At 40.6% G+C, this 19,019-nt stretch overlaps 2 protein-coding genes and 1 long non-coding RNA gene across 8 annotated transcripts in view; 1 reads left to right on the top strand and 2 right to left on the bottom strand.

Moving 5' to 3' along the window:
* Positions 1–5,471, top strand: part of LOC146703060 (uncharacterized) — a 6,685-nt gene extending 1,214 nt beyond the window's left edge. For 2 of the 3 annotated variants that reach the window (XR_014921947.1, XR_014921945.1), the window contains exon 4: positions 5,421–5,471. This is a non-coding gene — a long non-coding RNA (uncharacterized LOC146703060). Of the gene's footprint in view, positions 1,728–5,420 lie in introns of those variants that run through there. The other variant, XR_014921946.1, reaches the window with a different exon arrangement.
* LOC146703059 (eukaryotic translation initiation factor 3 subunit C-like) lies at positions 505–12,133 on the bottom strand. Of its 2 annotated transcripts, none has more exons than XM_085466167.1 (23): positions 12,074–12,133; positions 8,660–8,774; positions 8,503–8,568; positions 8,216–8,405; positions 7,998–8,123; positions 7,717–7,771; positions 7,024–7,133; positions 6,750–6,904; positions 6,498–6,633; positions 6,110–6,213; positions 5,771–5,912; positions 5,449–5,574; positions 5,198–5,291; positions 4,811–4,998; positions 4,411–4,671; positions 2,698–2,889; positions 2,132–2,303; positions 1,892–2,051; positions 1,741–1,806; positions 1,514–1,601; positions 1,204–1,369; positions 1,036–1,077; positions 505–832 (listed from the first exon to the last, which is right to left on the bottom strand). In XM_085466167.1, exons 2-23 carry the CDS (start codon positions 8,752–8,754, stop codon positions 756–758), a joined length of 2,811 nt encoding a protein of 936 aa, XP_085322293.1. In that variant the 5' UTR covers positions 8,755–8,774; positions 12,074–12,133; the 3' UTR covers positions 505–755. The 2 variants fall into 2 exon arrangements, with proteins under 2 accessions (XP_085322293.1, XP_085322292.1); XM_085466166.1 differs by having other exon boundaries at positions 11,975–12,101.
* Positions 12,134–12,762: 629 nt separating this feature from the next.
* On the bottom strand, positions 12,763–18,963 carry LOC146703058 (uncharacterized). 3 transcript variants are annotated; one of them, XM_085466163.1, is made up of 8 exons: positions 18,756–18,963; positions 15,416–18,269; positions 15,200–15,245; positions 14,887–15,036; positions 14,312–14,401; positions 14,052–14,171; positions 13,222–13,293; positions 12,763–12,987 (listed from the first exon to the last, which is right to left on the bottom strand). In XM_085466163.1, exons 2-8 carry the CDS (start codon positions 18,158–18,160, stop codon positions 12,938–12,940), a joined length of 3,273 nt encoding a protein of 1,090 aa, XP_085322289.1. In that variant the 5' UTR covers positions 18,161–18,269; positions 18,756–18,963; the 3' UTR covers positions 12,763–12,937. The 3 variants fall into 3 exon arrangements, with proteins under 3 accessions (XP_085322289.1, XP_085322291.1, XP_085322290.1); XM_085466165.1 differs by lacking the exon at positions 18,756–18,963 and adding an exon at positions 13,662–13,784 and having other exon boundaries at positions 15,416–18,196; XM_085466164.1 differs by lacking the exons at positions 12,763–12,987; positions 13,222–13,293 and adding an exon at positions 13,653–13,726.
* Between the last annotated feature and the right edge of the window lie 56 nt (positions 18,964–19,019).

Here is a 19,019-nt window from a genome sequence, read left to right as displayed (position 1 = left end):
CTTTAATGTATGAAATGCTTATCAAATTTCACAAAAAAGGAAAACATGATGCTCAGAATTTTCTGTAACCTACAGGTGAGGATTTATAAAACTAGACTTAAGCAACAGATCCAAACTTCTCTACAGACTAAGCTGCTTTTGCAAGATTTTTGTTTAAAGCATAATCGAAATGCTTTTTTCCGGTTTTTATATAATAAATATAATTTCACACACACAGTCCTCTTTATAGAGCCTCTGTAGCTTTAGTTAGCAGACAGACTGCATGTCTTTTCTTGTGAATTAAAGTATTGTACTTGTCCAAAGCATTGTACAAAATGCAATGACTTATATGTAGGCAACAAAAGATGTACCACTTTTTAATTCACCCTCAATCCACTGATAAGCATCTTAAAGCAGGTGGACTGAGACTGAATTTAATGATATGCTTTTAGTTTTCCATACATGTACTGAATTTATATTATCACTGCAAAAAAAACCCCAAACAAAAATCAAACAAAACACAACACTGTTTAATATTTATTTATTAATCTGTTAAAATAATAAAACTCCAGATTTATTCCAAGAAATTGACAGAAATGTAATATCACATTCTGCCGTTGCTGACACAAAGCAATGCTAACTGACATAGAAACAGCAGCAAAACAGTTTCATTGAGGGAGCACGGCCAAGAGCCAAACTCACAAAATGAGGTACTGATGTTGTCTTGGAATGAAGACCAGCTCTGCTGTAAAAACTGAAATCCACAAACTTCAAGCTCAGTAATTTCCTTGATTTTGATTCCTGTAACCGCCTCTCTGGTAACCCGACTGCTTCTGCTGGTAAGATTTCCCATCTGCGGTTGTACAAAGACAACAATCATCTCATTAGTGTTCACACAAATTCACTAAACTACAAGAAAAGAAGAAAAAAACAAACCACAAAGGTGTAATACTGATGGATGAATTTAAAATAGCATCTACTGCTGAAAAGAGAACCCAACCCAAATCTACCTCATTGACATAAAACAGGAAACGACCTCAGTGAAATTTAACATACCTCTCTGGTAGGATTGCTTCTGTTGGTAGCCACCTTTCTGATCTGTATGACAAATGAAAGCTAATTATCATCTAATAGCAAAAGTTGGAAAATAAATGGTTCAGAAAGGTTAGAAATAAGTTCCAGATTTAACGATCCCTAAGTACTGTGAGAACATGATGAACTTACCCCTGTTGAAGTAACCGCCATAGATGCCCTGTTTCAGGTCAGATACGCGCTCGTTGTTCTCCACCAAGTTGCCCAGTTTCTCTGCCAGCTTCAGAGCCATGTTCTGCAGAGACGTTGGCTCAGTGCGGTGCATCATCACCGTCTGTGTGGGCTGGTCGAGTGACGCCTGTTGGGAAGAGAAAAATGGGGGGATCCAAATTAAAGGCATATAAAAAGTAATCACAAATATAAACACTCTAAAATATAAAAGCCCCCATGAGACTGCTGTGTCTATATTTTCAGTCCACAGAACAGAAACGTCGAGTCCTACCATCAGCTCCTCGTTGATGATCATCTTGCTGATTATGCTGTGGACTGTGGGCATCTCCAATTCAAACATCTCAGACAGCGTAGCCATGCTGAAGGACAGACAAGCGTAGTAAAATTAAGGTTTGGCAGAACAGTGACCGATCATCTTTGGTCTGTGGGGAAGCTGCAGTGGTCTACAGAAATCTGTGGTTTAGTAAAGACTGATGAAACTAATACATCTGTGCTCACCTGATGGAGTCGTATACACTGCTGTAGGTGAACAGATAGGTCCTCAGTGACTCTTCTTGGATTTTCCTATTAAAAAAACAAAACATTGTCTAAGTGGGATTATCACACTGGTGAATGAACCAAGTGATGAACAGGGGCAGTGTATGCTAACCTGACGAGCATCTCGCGTACTTTCTGGATCTCAGGGAACAGGTCCCAAACCTTACTGTTCATCTTCTCATTGATGATGAAAGAGTGGCAGGTACGCCAGTCTCCCATCTTCATGGCTTTGCTGGCTGCCACCACGTGCTCCCTCATGCTCTCTGGGGGTCCTGGAGGACAAATAAAGCTGTGGTTATCCTCTGTGGATGAAACTTCCTGCTACAACGAGCTCTCGTGATGCGTTTCGTACCTAGCAGGGGCTGTCTCTCCCCGACCCTGAGCTGGTGGTGGAACTGCTTGCTGATCATCCGGCGGCGGGCATCAAACTCATGGGCGGCCATGTAGGGTATTTCCAGCAGCATGGCTGACACCAGGTACACACACTCCAGCAGCTCCAGGTTGATGTGCATGTGGAACGGCACCTATTAGGGAGGATAAACGTCACGATGCATGTGTGTATCATCTAATGGATGTCTGACACATCAGTGTTTTAAAAATAAAGACCCAAACATTTGTTGTTTCATTACAGCCTTGATTTCACACTATTGTGGACACAGGCAGCTGGAGACACCATGGAATAGTTGGCACATTAATGTGAGGTCAAGGCCCATTTAGGGAAAAAACAAAAAAGTAACTAGTCACCAAGTGCACATGAACAATTGTATGAAATCTTCTGGAAATCTGTCCTGCAGCTGTGAGAGAGGGACCCAAAAATTCACTCACTCACAGAGTAAATCCAGGTTACAAGCAGGTCAACACTGACAGAGAAACCAACATGTTAGTTAGAGTTAACTGCTCTGGTCAGACAGCACTTACTTGTCTTCGCTTTTCAATCTTCTCCTGCTCTGCATTCCTCTCCTGCATGTTCCTCATGAGCAGACCTTGACCCAGCAGCTCCTTGGCACGGCCAGAGGACTGAATGTCCAGCAGTGCATTGTGGGCATCTTTAATCATGCCCTGCCTAAATGCACAAATGCCAAGTTGGACCATTGTTCTGTTGTACAGGATCTGGTAGGAGGAGGGGAAAATGGTTAAAACAGGCGATCTGTATATACAACTAATAGTTAGAGTCAGAACACGTTCATATTATCTAAATAACTCTCAAATGTTTGAAGTTTTTCAGTCCGGCTTTAAGCCGTTTCATAACACAGAGACAGCTCTCATAAAGGTTATGAACGATATTCTGGTAGCGACGGACTGCGGTAAACACGTAGTGCTTATACTTCTAGATATGACTGCTGCATTCGACACAGTGGATCACGACCTGCTGATCTCTCGATTACAGCATTGTGTGGGCATTTCTGTCTTGGCACTCCTGTGGATAAAATCATATTTCTCAAACAGGAGCTTCTGTGTTAAGTTGGGTTCATCATCGTCCTCTGTGGCCCCTCTGCCATGGGGTGTACCACAGGGATCTATTCTTGGGCCATTACCGTTTTCGTTGTATCTCCTGGCACTGGGTGCAATCTTTCGTAAACACAAAGTCTCATTTCATCTATATGCTGATGATTGCCAGCTTTATTTTTCTTTCAGTCGTTCTGATAGCTCCACAATTAGACTCCTGCTTGATTGCCTTAGCGATTTTAAGTCATGGATGGCTCTAAACTTTTTTAAATTTTAATGAACGTAAAACGGAAGCAATTCTGTTTGGCCCGAATCGTTCCTCTGATATCCCTGATGTTGACCTTGCTGCTCTGACCCCTCACCTGAAGAGCTCGATTACCAATCGTGGGTTAAAAATCGACTCTGCACTTACTTTTGATGGCCACGGGAATGGGGTGGTGAAATCATCATTCTATCAACTCAGGCGTCTGTCGAAGGTTAAACCTTTTCTTTCAAGGCGTGACTTGGAGACTGTTATCCATGCGTTTATAACCTAATAATAGGGGTTGGACTGGGCACTCTGACACGCCTGCAGCTAGTACAGAATGCTGCGGCATGGTTTTATCTGGTAGAAGGAAATTTGAGCACATTACTCTGGTTTGGGGTTCCCTTCACTGGCTTCCAATTGAATTTAGGATTCATTTTAAATTTCTTTTATTGGTTTTTAAATCCTTAAATGGTCTGGCACCTGCATATGTCTCATTTGCTGAAGCCCTATGTCCCCACTCATTTGCTCCGGTCAGCTGAGCAGCCGTTACTCCAAGTCCCCAAATCACGGCTGAAACTGAGAGGAGACCGAGCGTCTCTATCGTGGCTCCAAAGCGTTGGAATAATCTTCCTTGAAGATTATTATTATATTATATTATTATTATTATATTAATAATCAACATCAGTGCTGGTTTTTAAATCCAGATTAAAAATGCATTTTTATTCGCTGGCTTTTGACTCAGTGGTTAACTGACTTGTATTTACTTATACTTATTGTTTTTGCTATGTTTATTATTTTATCGTATTTATTATTCTTATTGTATCTCTTATATTTCTATTGTTCAGCACTTTGGTCAGCCTTGTGTGTTTTTAAAGTGCTATATAAATAAACTATGATGATGACGATGATATGAAGAAATAATGATTACGAGTGCCTACCTGTACAGGTGGGTCAGCGTGTTGGATGTTGTCCTGCAGGTGACTCATCAGCATCAGGTCACGTGCCTGGTACCAGCGTGAGTGCAGAGCATGGTGATATATGTGGCAGAGGATAGCACAGGTACGGATACGGTCGGTGCGATCCTTGGCGTAGATGAACTTGCAGAGGCGGTCCATGATCACAGCGCTGTCCTCTCCCTCGCTCTCCTCCTTGTTCTCCTCCTTGTTCTCCTCCTTGTTCTCCTCCTGGTCCTGCTCGGACTACACAACAGAAAAACACTTCAGCACACCATTTTACACCTTATGCATAACATTTCATTAAACATCATAAAAATAGCATCATGATGCAGATGTTTGTCAAGAAAAGAAAGTTCTGATTCTGCACAGTGCCGTCTCTCACCTTGGTCTCTCCCTGCAGGCCCAGGCTGCGTCTGTGAGCTTTGTAGTCAAACTTGTAGTAGGTGTGCATGATTCTGCGCAGGTAGACACGGCAAATTTCTTCTGTGGAGCCTTTGTTCTCCATGTAGGTGAGCAGCCGGTCAACGATGCCACAAACCCTGCCCTCATCTTTGAGATTGTCAACGTATTCTGAAGGAAGATTTTAAAAAAAAGAGAGGAAAGAATAAGCAAAATACATCCATGTGAGCAGCAAATACAGCAATACAAATTTCAAGGGTGATGTAAATCCCACATTTTAGATTGCAACCCGTTAATCCACATTTACAGTCCTAACACATTCACCCTCACAGCAGTTAATAATCGTCACTCAGGTTTTGGCACCACTCACCCTGAGAGTGGGGATCAGTGTTCTGCATGATCTTTGTAAATTCTTCATCCATCCTTTCTACCAGGGTTAAGATGCATCCGCGCACCCTGAAAGGCTAACAAATACACACAAAGAAATGAATACCAGCCCATAGTTCACAAGACAGTTGATACAAATGCAGACAGTTCAACAGCTATGTGAGTGTTTTATTAGTCTAAACTGCTTTCTTTCTTTAAGTCCACAGATTGCTTGGGGTGGATGAGTGGGATCACCTGATCGGAGACGGCCAGATTCTCGCTGTCCTCTGCGATGTTCTCTCCAATGAAGATGTTGTTGTGCTCAAAGAGAATGTCCAGCAGCTCATCTATACAATCCAGACACTTTTTCCACATGTCAGGCTAAAAAAGGAGACAAGCCAGAAGAACCATAACTCAGGAACTCATTCTTTTCAATCCAAAATGTTAAACAGCACAAATAATTTTTGTGATGACTTGCAATTTTAAGATATTTCATGTAACATGAAACACTACAGTAAATCACAGGAACCCTTTTGGTTTTGTTGATACTGTAAGAATTAAAAGCAGTGTCACTCACTTTCATGAAGGCTGCCAGGTTGGGGTTGTAGTCGTACAAGGAGGCAATAATGTTGAACTTGATCTTGACCAGGATACCTTGGCCCAAGTTATTCTCTGCAGCGATGGCTGCCAGAGCATGAAATAGCTCAATTTGAGCCGCCCTGTCAGTGAGGGAGGAGAAAAAAGAAAAAAAGGAGTCAGGATTTGTTCAGGAGAAGAATTTCTCTGAAATTCATATACTGGACATACTTCCACATGACACGCCTGGTTTTACATTGACTGGATATCAACAGTCGTGTGAATACGTAACTTTTTTTAAATATATATTTTTAAGCTTTAGTGATAAATGCAGTCGTACCTGTCTGTTCCCTTTTTGCCTCTTGCTTGCAGGATCTCATTCAGCTTCTTCACCACCACCGCTGTGTTGATCTCGGTGCCTTTAGCAAACATTTTGGGTTTCTCCTGAATGGTCGCAATGGGGGAAAAAACAAACAAACTTAAAATTAAAAATACAAACAACGTGTTGAATAAACTCTTAGAGGCAAGTTTTTCTTTTTACAGTCATTGATTTTGTTAAATTAGCCAGACAATTGCATGTTGATTTTATCACTGTCATTACTATAAATGAACACGTCGGCACTGAAACACAAACAAGCTAAACTAAAATAAGAAGCAGCACCGGTGCATCTATTCTTGTCCGGCCGGCATCAAGTCCAAACAGTTTTATGTTACCATCTGTTCTTTACCTTAACCAGAGGTACTCCTCTGTTAACCTTCTCCCAGCCTCCTTCCTCCTCAGCCTCCTCCTCAATTTGTTCTTTCTGTTTGGGCTTCTTCTTCCTCTCCTCCTTCCTGACTCCAGGCTTTTCAGTGTCCTGGGACCTGAGGACAGACGCAGTGTTTGGTAACAACACATTCACTCTACATGACTCTCTCTGCGGTAAAATTTGACTTAAAATCTAAAAAAGTGTCTGAACAGATATTCAAAGTATTTAGACCTTTTAACTTTGAGGAAGGTCACAAGACGCTTCCTCTTTAAGGCATTTTCTTCTTCCTTATCAGAGGTTTCACTCCTGCTGTCTGAGTCGCTTGGGCTCCAGTCTCCATCATCATCATCATCATCATCATCTTCATCAGAAGAAGAGGACTTATCCTTTTGAGAGAAGGGAAAAACTCAAAATCTTAGCTCAGGCATCCTCTCAAATAAACTGTGCAAGTATTTTGTCTTTCCCACCAGATCTTTTGCTGTAGTTTAGTTAAATGACCTCTTACCTCAGATTCCTTGGCAGTCTGAGAACGGTCGGTGGCTTCTGAAGGCGCCTCAGGCTTTTTCTTCAAGAAGGACTTTGATGACACCTCTCCTTCACTGTCAGAGGACGAGCCTTGTGGACCAAAAAGACAAATCAGACGATGCTGGCTCCTTTCCCCTCAGCACCAACACACATTGATCATCTCATCATTTGCAGCTAATCTTTGTACAGCACGTGAAAATGTGACTGACTGAAGCACAGAATGAAGTAATGAAAGGGGGCAAAAAACTCTTAAACTGAGTTTTTAAGTAATAATGTACAAAGTAAACTTCATAATTTACGTAAAACATTCTAAACTTCATTAGTTATAACTGATTAATCTGCTGCTGGAGTTTCTTCTGAGTAGATTAAAAACAGTCAAAAGTTTCAACCGAACAAACTTTTAAAATCAGCTTAGTTTTTGCAGTTAAACTTCAGATTCTGTATAATATATGTATAATGTATAATATATCATGGAGCTGGACCTTCAACAGTCCTTTTTAATAAGCCCATTTTCACTGGCAGCCTACAGGTTGATGTACAAGAATGATTGATCACTCATGATGAGACTTGACACGTGCACTACACATAGACACATTTCACCTATGCCCCTATTGAATCCTATGCTTTCCGGGTTGAATCCTTTACACATAACCTGTATAAACAACCAGCTCACCAGAGTCCTCTGGCTCCTTCTCCTCCTCCTCCTCATCTGCAGACTCCTGTGGATTCTAGCAGGGAGAGAGAGACAAGACATTCTGATAACTGCTTTTTTTAAGGCTGAAATTCGTATAAATTCTAATACACCAGATTAAATAACACCAGAAGGAAGCTGCTCAGCACATTGACAGTCTTTTGACCACAGAACAGATCTGATGAGACCTAAGTTTACACCCCCCCCCAGAGATTCATACAATGCATAGAAAATAAACATGAAGATTTAGTCTTTGACTTTACCTCCTTGTATGCTGCTATTTCTGACTCAAAGTCTCTGTTGTACTTGCGGATCTTCTGACGCAGGGTGCTGAGAGCTTTTGCATTGTTCTTGTTCATCTTCTTCTTCCCCTCTTTATCCTCCCAAAGCTGTAAAAATAATGTTAAGTATTTGATTAGGACAAACACAATGACAATTAAATCATTAAATTGCAGTTTAATTTTTTGTCCAAGCTACTAACCTGGTTCAAGTAGTCCTCCAAGTCAGCCAGAAGGCGGATATAGAAGGGAGGAATACCCTCTTTATCCACTATATTCTTGCTTTTAAGGAAGGCTCGACAAAGCTGCTCAAACTCCTCCAGACACTTGGACATGTCTCGAATCTTCATAGCGTTGCGGATAGTCTTTATGAGGTTCGTCAACTCTTCAAACCTAAGATTCAAGAATAAATTTAGTCAAAAGAAAGAAAAAAGGGGCAAAATTTTGTATAGACTTTAAAGTTGTGACCTTTTAAAAATACCACACCAACCTTTTATCTTTGGCGCTGCGCACCACTCTTTTTGTGTCCTCCTCATCGTCGCTAAGAAGCAGCGACCTGTGAAAACCAAGTGCACAAGTCAGATCTTTACAGGAAGAACAATGTGTGTGATGAGTTTGTGATGAGATTTATTCCAAGTTTCACTTACTGCTTGAAAGTGGCTCCGGGTGCTTTATCAGTGATCTCATCGTCAGATGAGGACTCCTCTGACTCACTGTCAGACCTGGCAAAGAATCGAGACATTGCTGAAGGATGCTGTCAATCTGTAGAGAAATACAAAGTAATGAGTGGTATTACAGAGATGCAGCTCCAGATTCTACGTGTGGTATACCAGCACATATTCAGCTGACAAAGATATTCACTGTCAAACAGATGTGTGCCAAACTTGTTTTTCAGGAGCCACTACCAACAAACCAGCAAATACACACTGAATATTTCGTCCTTGACATTTGTGAGGTTACCTTAAACACAAAGTCTTCTTACTCTTCAACAATAAAACATTAACTGTCTTGAGTTTACCTGGTGATATTCTCATGCACGAGGCGATATTCTCACGAGGCGACTGCGAAAACGGCAAATAAACGTCACCACGCAGATGTTGTTTACAGGACAAGAATCAATGATCTGGGGAATCATGTCTTCATTGTTGTTCCCCTCGTACATTTTATTATTCCAATTTCAGCATTTTCGCCCCACAAATAAAGCATGCAGTTTGCTTTGTGTGCACTCAAATGGAGTCGAGCCAACTAGCATCACCTGTGGCCAAGTGCCATAGCCTACAGTCAGATCAACTTCTGACACATCTGCACCTGGCTCTATTACCATGTTTGAATTATAATTTTATGCACAATATAATTGTAACTTTCACTGTTTTTTGTTCTTGTGGATCTCGCAAATAAACCTTTAAACTAAATAAAATGGTACCAAAATTAAATTAGCACTCCTATTGTTCATAATGATTTTAATATTTTTTTCCATAACAAAGAAATATGTCTCCAGCAAACATTACACATTAATCCTTGACTGGTGTTGCAACATCACATCCTCTTATCATAGTCTCATAGTGTTTTCTCTGAAAAACATTTGAAATGATGGGATAACTGATTAGCACAGCTAGCGAGAACTGTTTGGTTAATTTAACAAACATTTGTGAGGAGATAGGACATACAGTAAATGTACAGCAGTTAGACAATAATTAGTAAGCAATAGAGTCAGTGTGATTAAGTAGACCTTGTGAAAGTGAGTAACTCTTGTGTGCCAGTTGGTGTGTCATGTGTTTTGGAGTTTTTAGGTGAGTTCATTTTAAAACGTCAACTTTCTAAGTTAAGAATATTCATAAGTTAATTTCCCCAAATTACATATGACCTCTATTTTGTAGCTGGATCCACTGACGTATCACATAGTAGCTGGAGCAGTCTCAAATGGAGAACAGCTCACTGCTGCCACCTGTGGCCAACTGCCATAGCCTACAACCAGATTACATCTGTAATCGCTCTCTGCACAAGAAAAGTCAACACACACTGTGCGGTACCACTCTCCACAGCAGGTGCATTCAATCTGAAAGAAAAACTATGTTGTCAGAGTAATTTATCTAAAGTCAGGTTGCTGAATGAAGTTACTGCAGATAAGGCTTTTCCTTAGCTGTGGATCGCTCAATGTGTTCTGCATCCTCAGCTTCTTCTGTGCTCCTAGGTGTAAGCCCTCAACTTTCTTAGTGTTCAAGTTGAACATTGTACATTTAGTCATTGGTGTTGAAGTAATCAAACAGTCTGCCTTTAAATCCAGGGTGTCATCCAAATTGAAACACTTGGCTTTGAGGTTCACTGTACCAAAGCTTTGACGGTTTAAAGAATCGGAGAGCCCGCCCACCACAGGCAGACCTGAAAGATCTTTAGTCTCACAGCTGCCACTGCCAGAAGCGTCATCATGGGTTTCAACCTCCTTGCCACTATGGTCCTTGGCATCTGTGTCACATTATGCTTTGATAGATCGGGACGACTTCAGAATTGTTGTCTTTAGGGCTGGTGGTTAGATTACTGACTTCAGGTGTGGAGGGCTTGTCTGAAGACCTCGGGCGGATGTTGCACGAGCTTGTTTCTGACAAAGTTATGGTGCCATTGGGCCTGGAGGTATTGTGGTGACTGTCATTTGGGTTCACCTCTGATAAAGTTATTGTTCCATTTGGCTTGGAAACACTTTGGTGACCGTCACATGAGCTCATTTCTGTCAGTTATTGTGCTATTAGGCTTTGAAGCAATTTGGCTACTTTCACTCTGGACCGTTTCCAACAAAGTTATTGTGCCACTCTTCTTGGAAGGTGGTTTAGAATCAAAAGTGTTGTTCTTGAGGTCTTCCCCTAATACAGTGCTGCCACTGCATTTATGCAGAGGATGCAAATGGAGCACATTGCCTTACAGATGAGCAATTTTGATGTGGGATGTTTCAGTGGTGCCAAAAGCTGCCGGACCTGAAGTTCCTGTCCCAGCTTTGGTGCAGCTTACAATAAATGGAGGAAGATCAGGTGTCTTATTCTGAGAGTAGGAAACTGAAGCAGTAGTATTTAAATCATTAGACATGCTCAGATTAGCAGCCTGCATGACATTAAATGTCCCATTCCCAGAGTTTGATGCTTTTGCTGGTTTATCGGTAGCGGCTCCTGAAAAGCAAGTTTGCCACACATCTGTTTGACCATCACCAGTCAATCTGAAACACTGGTGTTGTGCCAAAAACTGATTGCCTGCCAAAAACTGATTTCCAATGTTTCCGTGTATTTTTTATGTGTAATATAGTTAGGTATGTTGCTAAAAAGACTTTGGTGAACAGGTATTACAAAGGAGTTATATATAAAATTTAAAAAAAATACCCGTTTCTCAAGTATCATTATAACTGTGTTATTGTACTTACATTATAATCAATCAAGTCCCTTTTGTCCACTTAAAATATGTTTACAGAACTATTGTTGTATTTGTTGCAATCTCAGCTGTCCTCTTGGCCAGATTACTCTTAAAAGAGGCATTTTTAAAGTCAACAAGAATTTTTTTTAACTGCGAAAATACAGGATTTATAAAAGTCATTGCCAAAAACTGATTGCGGCTTCTACCTTGTTAGAGGAATGTTGTTTGTCGCTCAAGATGACTTGATATCATTCATGAGTGATACATTTGATATATGTTTCACATATTATAGACCAACAAGTTATTTATAGCAGTTTAAATATAGGCAGTTTTTAAACTTAAATGTTTTAATTATTTTCCAGAAAAACGTCCACCGGCCTTATAGTGCTGACACTTAAATGCGTCTATACCGCAGAATATTAGCCTAATGCTAGCAAACAGACTGGATTACAGTCGACAAAAGAAATGAAAACCAAGTTGCAGTTGGGCTTACACGCCTTACCCAGAATGCTTTCACGGCAAATAAACGAAAATACAAAAAAGTCGCACACTTAGTGAATTAAACTCACCTACAACCTAGTAAAAGTTATTCCGCGGTGTTTAGTTTGAGCTGTTTAAAAATCCAGTTTTCTTGTCGAAGGAAAAGAAAATGCGTGCAGCACTCTTACCGGGCAATTTCGTCAGAACAGGAAGTACTCTGATGATCAACAACGTGAATAGTCCGCAGCACTGAAGGCTCTCCGCTCACAGCGCCACTCAGCGGCTGAAACAGTGCATTTAAAAATCCCATTCTGTTGTTCTCACGGGAGTTTGGAGAAAAAAAACGAATCGTTGGTCTCCACTTTTTCCTTAGCTGGTTCACCACTGCTTCCGAGGAAAGGGATTACACCAGCAAAACTGGACAAAAGTAACAGTGAAAGCATTACATACGGGTAAAGTTTTAACAACTCTACCTTTATATAATATTGTATTGGAAAACCTTGCTTTTAAATCGCAGTGCATGGTAAATATTTGCCTACACCGTATTCTTGTATTTATGGAGATATACCAGTGTGTTGAATAACCTGAGATAAAGATATCCAAAGTCACAGGGTTTCACTGGAAATTCAATATTTTTAACAATAGAATATTAATCTATTATACAATATTTCAGTGGTGGAATGCCAGTAGCTATGCGTATTGAATATGCTGATGTTTTATTTATACCCGGCAGCTTGACAATGAGTATCAGTATTTGAGTACAGTAATTCTAAATCGCAAAGACTGACATTTCCAAATACTGAAAAAAAGGTGTTCAAATGTGTCCTCCCAGCAGAGCACTCTCCAAAGTGTTAGACCAACCAAATGAAAGACCAACACATATTATTAAATTTATTAGAGTTGAAAATAAACAGTGTAATGTTAAACACACAAACAGACAAAATCTCATCCTCACTGCAAAATAGAAAAAAACAAAAAACATTTCTACTTTAGTGAGTAAATTATTTTACGTAATTATTAACATTTAAAAACAGCAGATATGCTTTAAAGTATTAACACCGGGATTTCACTGGGACATCTTGTTTAGTGTATTTCAGCAACTCTAGAAGAGAAAAAGAGGAAAACTTAATTATGTTCCTACAATAAAAGATTGCTTGTGTAACATAAATAACATAACCAAAAAGGAAAAAAAAAAAGAGGAACACTTGATAATACTGAGTATATGATATGATTTGATTGAGTAAAGTCCAAATTCTTCAAGTTGTAATGTCTCCTGACTTCTTAATAATTTCTACAATTTAGACCCATATAACCACAGTAACAGGCCATCTGATACCTTCTTTCAGCCTTGTGTTTTCTTCTGATATCAGTTTAAGTTGTTCTTCAAGCTCAGCACATTTTGCGCAACCTGAAAAACAGTTTGCATCATTAATTAAAGAGGACAAATGGGAAATTGTAACGCCCACAATTTACAGTCTATGCTAATTATTTTCACCATTGTCTTTAAATAGCAATTGATATACTGGGACATTGTATGAATACATACGACTTAACAATCTTGTGTTAGTTGTTGTTGTCGTTTAATGTTCACAATTGTATGACATGAAATTAAAATCCAATTAACACATAATAATAACAACACAGAGTAAAAGTAACCTTCAGACAACATGAACACGTGATTTTAATAAACACAAAACAACCAAATTGGTTCTGAGTACCAACAGTCCACTAGAAATTACACAGCTGAGACTTGTCTCCTCAGCACTCTCAACTTACTGTGGATTTGGGTTTTAGGTAGTGGTGCTTTATTGCTGATTCCAGGCTGTTTCAGGGGCCTGGCTCTGTTGGGAGCATTACATGCTTTTGAGGGTTCACTCATACATGCTGGCACTGCAGCCTCTTAAAGCATGAAAGCACCACAGGAGTTCACTACAGGTTACTGCGCTCGTGAAGCTGTTCAGCAGCATAAATCACATCAAACTTTGGCCAACTGCCCAACAGTTAGTGGAAAAAGCCAACAAACCCTTTGGCATATCAGGAAATCTGCACTGATTAGTTTATCTTTAGAAAACACAGTGAAGTACTGTTCTATACCTGTGACTTAGATAAAGTTCAAACCATGTCACAAGTTTCAAGTGCAGAAATTCCAGTAAATTTCCAACATACCTTCTCCTTGAGCTTTGGCAGGCAAAGCTCTCTTACTGGGCTGCTTGAGGATTGTCGCTTTGTTTGTAGCATCACTGGCAGATACTGGAGCTCCGACACTATTGCATGGATCAGAAGCATCTGCAAAGGGTGGAAAAAAGAAAAATCTACATGACTGTACACTTACACTTAGGTTTCAAGCTTCATGCAAATACCAAAAATACCAAACAAAGCTGTTAAAAAGGCTGCAATACTAGAGCATGATTTTCTTATTTATTTACCCATTTTCTTCCTCTTTGACACTAGCAAACTGTCAGCTCTGGTTAGAGGGTGCTTCTTTGCTTGTGAAGTCTTGGTCACAGGGTTAGTTGCTATGTAGACAAAAAGGAGAAACCGTTACAGAAAAATAAATGAACACATCTTTCACAAAAATCAGATACATTTCTACAGTAATTTCCTTCTCTATAAAAAGCCTGAAAGACCACAGAAGACAACTAAAGCAGATGATCACAGAATTATTTCCATGGTTAAAAACAAAACAACTTCACAACATCTACCAAAGTCCACAACACGCTGGAGGAAGTAGAGGATCATTGTCAAGACCTCCAGTCAAGAGAAGCCATTTATAAATGGAAATACAGAGAGTTTACAATGAGGTGTAAAACCACTAGTTACACTCAAGAACAAGAAGGCAATATTAAACCAGAAAACACATAGAAGTTTGGCATCAGCTGCATTTTTATCAATTTTTTCCCCCCTCGAGTATCAGAAGAAAGGCAACTTTACTGTGTATCTGAAGTGAGGGCAAATTGAAACTTTCTAATGTACAGATACAGTTTGACAAATGTGTGAGTACCTGTAGGTCCACAGAGCTTGTCGGTACTTGAAGAAATTGCTGTACTGCTTCTTGTTAAAGGTGGCCTAAGACACATAGTAGCTCTCTGGATCCCTGATGAGATTCCACTAAACTGCGATCTTTGTGAGCCACAAGCGGGCAGCTTGGATCCTGGTATTGGTACAAAGGGGAAGACAGAGATGCCCCGGACGCACCGTGCGAACACACAGATACAGTACATAGTTACACTGAGGTTATTAAACACATGATTATGGGAATAACAAAACTGGGACCTATGCAAACCTATCTAAAAACAAAGGTATACACTTCCTACCTGTTGCTGTAGCACGCAGGTTGTAGCAGGATGTTACTCCTGTGGTCTTAAATACACACACACGAAAAGAGGACGTTAACGACAGACTGTCAGTACATGGATGTACAGCTTTTAATCAGTACAAAATAAAATGGAACAAATAATAACTAATAGGTTCAACCTGTGTTCATTTTCTCAGATGGTAATATCAACATTTTGCAAACATTTAAGTCCTACCCCCTGGGGTGCATCAGGGGCAGTGGCAGCAGTGTTTCTTGAAGCTTCAGCTTGGGTTCTTTGTCTTTTCGTAGGTAAGTTGGATGCCACTGTATTCAACCTGGCTGGAATTGAGGAATGTGACTTTGATTTCATCAGCTGAGCTCCAGCTTTTGGGGGAGGGCAAAGGGATTTAGCAGCTGGCTGTTTCAAGAATGTTTTACGGTCACAGACAAGGTTTGATGGGTCTGATGGCACCTGATCAGCTGGCTTCCTGGGACCATCTGTGTACAGCTTCTTCTGTACTGCTAGGTGTAAGCCCTCAACTTGCTCAGTGTTCAAGTTGAACATTGTACATTTAGTCATTGGTGTTGAAGTAATCAAACAGTCTGCCTTTAAATCCAGGGTGTCATCCAAATTGAAACACTTGGCTTTGAGGTTCACTGTACCAAAGCTTTGACGGTTTAAAGAATCGGAGAGCCCGCCCACCACAGGCAGACCTGAAAGATCTTTAGTCTCACAGCTACCACTGCCAGAAGCGTCATCATGGGTTTCAACCTCCTTGCCACTATGGTCCTTAGCATCTGTCGTAACATTATGCTTTGATAGATCAGGGGCAATGTCAATATTGTTGTCTTTAGGGCTGGTGGTTAGATTACTGACTTCAGGTGTGGAGGGCTTGTCTGAAGACCCCGGGCGGATGTTGCATGAGCTTGTTTCTGACAAAGTTATGGTGCCATTGGGCCTGAAGGTATTGTGGTGATCGTCACTCGGGTTCACCTCTGATAAAGTTATTGTTCCATTTGGCTTGGAAGCACTTTGGTGACCGTCACATGAGCTCATTTCTGTCAGAGTTTTTGTGCTATTAGGCTTTGAAGAAATTTGGCTACTTTCACTCTGGACCGTTTCCAACAAAGTTATTGTGTCGCTCTTCTTGGAAGGTGGTTGAGAATCAAAGGTGTTGTTCTTGAGGTCTTCCCCTAATACTGTGCTGCCACTGCTTTTATGCAGAGAATGCTTTTCAAAGGTGGCGTTCTGCACAGCAAATGGAGCACATTCCTTTAAAGATGAGCAATTTTGATTTGTGATGGGGGATGTTTCAGTGGTGCCAAAACCTGCCTGACCTGAAGTCCCATCTTTGGTGCAGCTTACATTAAATGGAGGAAGATCAAGTGTCTTATTCTGAAAGTGGGAAACTGAAGCAGTAGTATTTAAATCATTAGACACGCTCAGATCAGCGGCCTGCACGACATTAAATGTTCCATTCCCGGAGTTTGATGCTTTTGGGTTTGGCTGTGTCGCATAGTTTTTCAACTCATCGTTTACTTTGTGACAAGATTCCACAAGTTCTGAGGGGGCGTCCTTTTGACTACTACTACACTCCATATTCGATGTAGACCTTACACTCTGAGCTGACGTGTCATTGGACGAGGTTGTGTCATGTGTAACATTAGCTGGTTGACTGCTGAATGTATCATCAGGTGATGTTGAGCTCATCTTCATATTTTGTCCACTGGGCTCGTTGGCTGACTTTGCTTCATGGCTGGCAATCAGGTCTTTAATGATAGCTTCAGGTTTATCAGAAAACTCCACAGGCTCTTCCCGGATCTCTGAGGTAACTTTTTGATTAGCACTGCACTCCACATTAGAGTCTGCAGGTATGTCACTAGAAGATATTATTTCTCGAGTAACATTAGCAGGATTTTTCCCAAGTGTATCCCCTGCCGATGCTTGACTCGTCTCTATATTATATTCACTGGGCTCTGATGAAGACTTGCTATTTTCCAAAACACTTCCCATAGTAATATCCAAAGAGGTTTTTGCTGTGCTTTCCCCCACACACTTGTCGGATTGTACACTTGTACTTAGCAATTTTTCACCCGAGATGACATCTGAACTGCTAGGCTGTGCCGCGATTTTTCCACTTTCCATTCCATTAAAAGACCTGTCGCGTTTCAAATCAAGCGGAGGAAGAGCCTGAGTCACATCCATGGAGGTGGTCTGTTCTCCTGATGATAATGGTGAATCACGTGTAACATCAAGGAGAGTAATTTCTGGCAAGAATTTGTCAAGTATCAGCCAGGGGACCGGAGCATGCTTGTTCTGAGAGGCATCAATCATTTTGACATCTGGGTCTGTAATCTCTGTTGTTGCCATATGTTGTGAAAGATCAGGAGGATGAATTTCAGGAATATTTATTTTAGGGCTTGTGCTTGCAGAAGTTGCAGGTGCGCTGTCAGGAGCAGGGGAGTCATTTCTAGTAAGCTGTATGGTAGAATCACACATAGAATCAAATAGGGTCACTTCTGGCAAGCATTCGTCACCTAGAAAGGACACAGGACCATCCATGTCACTGAATAATTGCCCAGAATAGCTACTAGGGGGATCTGAGTTTAACTGTTGGACAGAACCTTTTGTTGATTTTTGACAATCTGCTGTGGCTGCACCAAAGGAGAAAAGAGAAAGTGTCTGACGACGATTATTTTCATGTGTTGAACTTTCTGGAGATTTGTTGCCGATATTTAAGTATTTTAAAATTGGTGTCAGAGCAGACTGGAAAGAAATCCGTGACTTTGGCTTGCTGCCTGTTGGAGCAGGGGTTGAAAAGGTGCAGGTGTCAGAAAGAGGCTTGTTTTCTTCATGGGGCCATTTGAGTTTAGAAGTCCCAGCTTTAACAGTGCCCCCGGGTGGAATGTTTTCACAGCACTCATCGGCATCTGGATTTTCCCGAATGTATAAGCCTCGCCCAGTTGGTTTGTTGGCCATGGATGGTGATGCTTCTTCTCTCACAGAATAAATGAAGGGCTTCTTATTTAAAACAGAGGGCAATACTCAGACTCCACACATATTATCAGCTGTCTCAGACTCCCTGTGCCTAAAATAAGAAAACAGAGCTTGACTTCATTGGCTTATGTAGGCAACTGAATGAAAATGTCTCACTGCTGAATTATTTTACAGCTATTTTATTTATACAAACTAGATATTAAAACAGCAAAATCAAAATGCAATTTAGCACCGACAGTAACGGACGACCATGTAATCTCAACTTGTGCTGAGTTTCTAATGTTACACCCCCCAAAGGGAAAAAAAAAAACCCCATGTCAATTTATTTTAAACCAGTAAAACTAGAGATTAGGTAACGCATACAGCAACATCATAGCTTAGGAACACAGATTTGGTTTGTAACGTAGAGTTACGGCGGTTTTAGGTTGGAAAACGTTGCTTTCCGATTGTTTACTATGTCATATTTACGATAAATAGTTATTTCATTCATGTAATGCTCGGAACACGAGATCATCTTGAACGAGCATAGCTAAAACCTTGTAACGTTTGTTAGAAGAACGGAACCAGCTCTGCTTACCTGTAAACACGAACTTCTTAGCGGATGTTTATAGATGTGAAACTGTTTTAGTCTCAACGAGATTCTGGTTTGATAAGACAAACACGGATACTACAAAATAAATATCAGCATAAACTCTGAAACGTTTATCTTGTTAACCAACGAAGCGCCTGTCTAGTTCAAAATGTCAGTTTCCTTCACGCTCATTGGATGCTTTACACCAATCATAACGCAAGGATTCTTCTTCTGTGTTTAATCGTGAATTAGCGTTCATGCACAGACGAT

This window comes from Copadichromis virginalis, linkage group LG8 (genome assembly GCF_057382275.1).
Source record: "Copadichromis virginalis isolate Kocher_CV1m ecotype Utaka linkage group LG8, C_Virginalis_male_GT1.1, whole genome shotgun sequence".
Taxonomy (NCBI): Eukaryota; Metazoa; Chordata; class Actinopteri; order Cichliformes; family Cichlidae; genus Copadichromis; species Copadichromis virginalis.
The sequence above is the reverse complement of the archived record's forward strand: the minus strand, read 5'-3'. Positions and strand labels throughout refer to the sequence as shown.